Raw genomic sequence first — 5,000 nt, forward strand, 5'->3', positions numbered from 1 at the left:
TGACATAACACATACCTGACGAAGTCCCACCTTTACCTCAAACCATTCACTCTCTCCATTTCCAATCCTAACACAAGCTCTACTACTCTCGTAAAAACTCTTGACTGCTCTTAACAGCTTTCCTCCTATCCCATATATCTGCAGTACCTCCCACAGTGTCTTCCTGTCTATCCTATCATACGCCTTTTCCAGATCCATAAAAGCCCAAAAAACATCCTTACCTTTTCCTATAGCTTTCTCACATATCTGTCTTACCACAAAGATCTGATCTACACAACCCCTATCTGTCCTAAACCCACACTGTTCCTCACCAATTACTCCCTCTGTTCCTCTCCTAATCCTCTCAATCAAGACCCTCCCATACGCCTTCCCAACTACACTCAACAAGCTGATCCCTCTGAAACTACTACACTCACACTTGTCCCCCTTTCCCTTGTAAAGCGGAACTATACAGGCACTCCTCCAGTCCTCCGGCACTCTACCCTCTCTCAAACAAACATTAAATAACCTCACCAGCCAGTCCACCATCACTGTACCTCCTTTCTTCAGACATTCTGCATGGCATCCATCCAGACCAGGTGCCTTACCTGCTCTCATCATCTTAACAGCTGCTTTCACTTCATCCTTCCCTATTTCTCCTCCATTTTCCTCACTCATCACATTCATTTTCTCAGCGCTTCCCACTGCAACTACCTTTCCCTCCCTATCCTCCTTCACATTTAGCAACTCCCTAAAATACTCTGCCCACTTTCCTCTCACTGCCTTCTCTTCCATTATCATCTCTCCATCTGCACCTTTTACCTTTTCCTCTCTACTTAATTCGCCTCCCTTTTCTCTTTTAATTTCCTTCCAAAACATCTTTTTATTGCTTTCAAAATTTTCTGTCATACTCTTACCCCATTTCACACCTGTTCTCCTCTTTGCTTCCTTTATCTTATGTTTAGCTTCCCTTCTCTTTACTTTGTACATCTCATACATCTCATACGATTCCCTCGTCCTAATTTGTAGCCAATCTATGAAAGCCTGCTTCTTCTCTTCTACACATTTCTTTGCTTCCTCATCCCACCAATCACTACCCTTCCTTCTTTTTCCTCCCGCCCTCCTTGTTCCACACACCATCTTTGTACTCCTTGAACCATCGCCATTCCTCCTCCACTCCTAGTTCTACTCTATCCTTTACTCCCTCCCACTTCTCTTTCAGTTTCTTCTTAAACTCCCTCTCCTTTTTTTCCTCATTTAAGCAGTTCACTCTAAGTACCTCCCTACCTTCTGTCCTTTTCCTCTTTCTCCACCTATTCTCCACTCTCATTTTACCTCCCAGAAAATGATCTGATATTCTCCCACTCTCTCCCCTTAGAACATGTACATCCTTAACTCTTCCTACCATACTCCTGGTCACCACTATATAGTCCATTAACGCTCCATCTGCCACCCTTCCATCTAATAAATACAATAAATTAATAGACAAAATTGAATAATGGAGTGCGGCGTGTTAATTCGTCCTCAAATTTTGAGAAAAAAATATTTTACGTCGACGTGAAAACAATTATAAGGTAATTTTTGCCTCGTGCTTAAGCTTCCAGGGGTCACGTCTAGGACCTGACCGTGAGTCCTGCTGAAGGAGACGACTCTGATGTCCTTTGTGCACAGCCAAGCTGCTCTCTTTCTTCTTGGTCCACCATGTCAAACCTATCAAAAGGAGTCTTCAGGCATTTTTGGGAGGATCTCATCAACCCAACCTTCCTCCCACTCAAGCTCATCTTCTTCCTGTTCTTCGGAGGTAAGGAACACAATCTTCTAGGTTGCAGTCCACCTAGGCATCGCAATGTTTTTATCAAATGTTCTTATCAAGGATAAGTCGACCACAGTGTGTTTATGTATTTGAGACGTCAATAAGAACATAAGAATGGAAGAGACTGCAAGAGACCATAAGGCCTACGCTAGATAGTATCATGTCCCTTACCACCTGCCATCCCCCATACATAAAGTTATTCCATATTTTCTTAAAACAACCGATAGTTTCAGTGCTCACTACATGGTTATTAAGTCTATTCCATTCGTCATTCTATTAATAAACCAGTTCTTGCCTATTTCCTTCTTAATTCTAAATTTGCCCAATCTAAATCCATTACTACAAGTCCTGCCCTGATGTCTTAAAGACCTATCACACTGTGCTATTTTTCCTTCAACCTTCGATTAATCAGCGGTACCGCCCACCTCTAGAACAATTCCCACCGTAAAATCACTGTGGCGAAATCTTTTGTTTTCTCAACAAAATTACATATAATGTCATTTGATATTATGCTAGAGGAAATTTATTTCCCTTCGGCATATCGGACTCCTTCCCGAAATCTACGGAATGCAAATCTGCTCCAACTGTCGGGGGAAAAATAGCCCAGTGTGATGACACCTTAAAGGCCGAGGAGGGATGACCAGGAAGGCAGAGGGACACTCGATCTCTGAGCCTCCGGTACAGTCATCTCTCCCGTATCCAAACGAACCAGGCCACAGGATTGTTGGATGTGGGAGGGATTGCTTTCATGGCCAAATTAAATTGCTAAATAGATCTACAAATGCATATGCACACTCACACAGATATACATGTATATATGTATACATAAGTACATACATACATATATATATATATATATATATATATATATATGTGTGTGTGTGTGTGTGTGTGTGTGTGTATATATATATATATATATATATATATATATGTATATATATACATATTATATATATATACACATGTATACACACAAAAATTATCGTACTTTTACTCGTTTTTTTAACGAAAAACAGGGAAGTAATTAACCTTTTCGCTGCGTTATAATATGTATTTGTTCTCGTTGCTGCGAAAGGGTATTCTATACGTTCCTGTATCAACAACCCTCCATACGTATACAACGAGAACTTAAAAATGTCACCATATATTAACATCTTAACTTCTTTCATTTTCTCGCCACCTTACCACTCTCTCTCACCCCGGGATCTCGAAGGGGCCATGACCCTGTGGCCTTTCATGACCATCTTCATGCGGTCGATGGGCATCTCTGCCGAAGAGATCGGCCTCATCTACTCCGTCACACCCATCCTGGGGCTCCTTGTGCCGCCCTTCGCGGGAATGCTCGCAGACAGGATTGGAAACTTTAAGGTAATAGTACCATTTCAAGTCTACTATATAAAAGGCAACATGTACCCAGAGAGAGAGAGAGAGTGTGTGCCACTTTGGGATTCAGCGTGTGGTGTGTGCCCTATGCTTGATATGTAGCAAGCCGCTAGGTGATTTTATTCAGCTGTCTGGAGAGAGACACCCCTTTACCGAAAGGGTAAATAGTTCTCTCTATTAATGTCACCTTTCGCTGCATTTTACGCCTTAAGTAGTTTATCTTGTCTGTCGCCGGGCGATTTTATTCAACTGAGGTGGTTCCCCAACTTCCCCTTGCTCTCCAAGAGAACAGAGGAGCTTCTAATCGACTTCGAGAACCCTCCATACCCACAGGTTCTTCTGAGTTCGATGATGGTCCTCGCCGCGTCTGTGGCCCCGCTCTTTCTCCTCGTGCCCCCTGCCCGGGCCACCCACGACCTGCCCAGCCAGCTTCCCTTCAACTTGACCTGCTCCTCCTCCGCTCCCAAGTCACCCCAGCTCGTACTCTCGCCGCCCTACGAGTGTGACATCACCGATGTCAAAAGGGTTCTTCTAACGGTCAAGTCCTGTACTACGTGTAGGTAGGTGGGTAGGTGATGGCGAGCGAGCGCATCCGCCTCTCTCTCGCCGATTCTTTTTTTTTTTTTAATATATCCTCGGCAATAACCAGCGTTTCTATCATTTGGGGCTATCACACCAAAGAGGTTGAGTCACTAAAGTGATAAAGGTGATGAGATGTACAAGGGGAAAGGATGACAGAAATTTGGAAGTAAGTTTTAAAGGAGAGAGGCTGAAGATACTGGATACCTTTAGGTACTTGGGGGTCGCATGTGGCAGAAAAGGGAGGAGTGGAGGTGGAGGTAAATTGTAGATTGAGAGAAGCAAATAAATACCTTGAGGGATTAAAAAGTGTCATGAGAAATAGGCATTTGGAAATGGATGCAAAGAGGAGTTTATATGAAGGGATGATTGTGCCGACAGCACTGTATAGGGCAGAGACATGGAATTTAAGTGAGGCATAGAGGAAAAGTTTGAATGTGTTTGAGATGAAATGACTAAGAAATATGTTATGGCTTATAAGGTTGGATAGAGTGAGAAACGAGGAGGTGAGGAGGAGAGCAGGGGTGGAAAAGGAGATGGCAGACAGGGTTAATGAAAAAGTACTGGGATGGTTTGGACACATGGAAAGAATAAGTGAAGAAAGATTAGTAAAAAAGGTGTGGAAGATAGAGGTGGATGGGGTGTACAGGAAGGGCCTACAGAGGACGAAATGGATGGATGGGGTGAAAGGAACGTTGAGCAGGAGGAGGATGTCTGTTAAGCAGGGAAGATAGAAGGCGGGGGATAGGGGTGAGTGGAGAATGGCTATGTATAGATGATATTATGATGCAAAGGAGTGGTTGGGGGATGGGGGTTTAGGGAGTGGTTATTTGTGAATGATATTTTGACGCAGCCCGAAGGGATTTCTCCCGGTCAGATTTTTTTTTTTTTTTTTTTTTTTTTTTGCATGAGGGGGCGGGGTTCGCCGATTACGTGAAGCGGCCTTGCTGTGGATGTGCTGTGTCTTGCTGCATTGCTTCTGACTCAGGGCAGTAGGCGGGATACAGGGATGACCCGTCATCCATGAGGAGCTAAGATGAGATAAAGGAAAGGGTGGTGGATGGGAGTGGAATGGATGGGGATGAAATGGTTGAGGAGTGGATATATCCCTTTTGACTTTGGCTACCTCCCTGGTAAGGGGGAAAAAGCCCTTGGTATATAGATAGTATATTTTTGACGGGGGGTGACGTGGAAAATAGCATAACCGCACCTAACCTAACTCCTTTTTAATGTCACTGTCCAGAAT

At 43.7% G+C, this 5,000-nt stretch overlaps 1 protein-coding gene across 3 annotated transcripts in view; it reads left to right on the forward strand.

The window, feature by feature from the left end:
* The window catches only part of LOC143025371 (major facilitator superfamily domain-containing protein 6-like), a 29,386-nt gene that overhangs the window by 15,933 nt on the left and 8,453 nt on the right, over positions 1–5,000 (forward strand). For all 3 annotated transcript variants that reach the window (XM_076184917.1, XM_076184920.1, XM_076184918.1), the window contains exons 2-4: positions 1,577–1,780; positions 3,006–3,160; positions 3,509–3,735. In XM_076184917.1, the coding sequence (XP_076041032.1) occupies positions 1,681–1,780; positions 3,006–3,160; positions 3,509–3,735 (482 nt within the window). In that variant the 5' untranslated portion in view covers positions 1,577–1,680. The remainder of the gene's footprint in view (positions 1–1,576; positions 1,781–3,005; positions 3,161–3,508; positions 3,736–5,000) is intronic.

This window comes from Oratosquilla oratoria, chromosome 5 (assembly GCF_046742065.1).
Source record: "Oratosquilla oratoria isolate Oo_2021 chromosome 5, ASM4674206v1, whole genome shotgun sequence".
NCBI classification, from domain to species: domain Eukaryota; kingdom Metazoa; phylum Arthropoda; class Malacostraca; order Stomatopoda; family Squillidae; genus Oratosquilla; species Oratosquilla oratoria.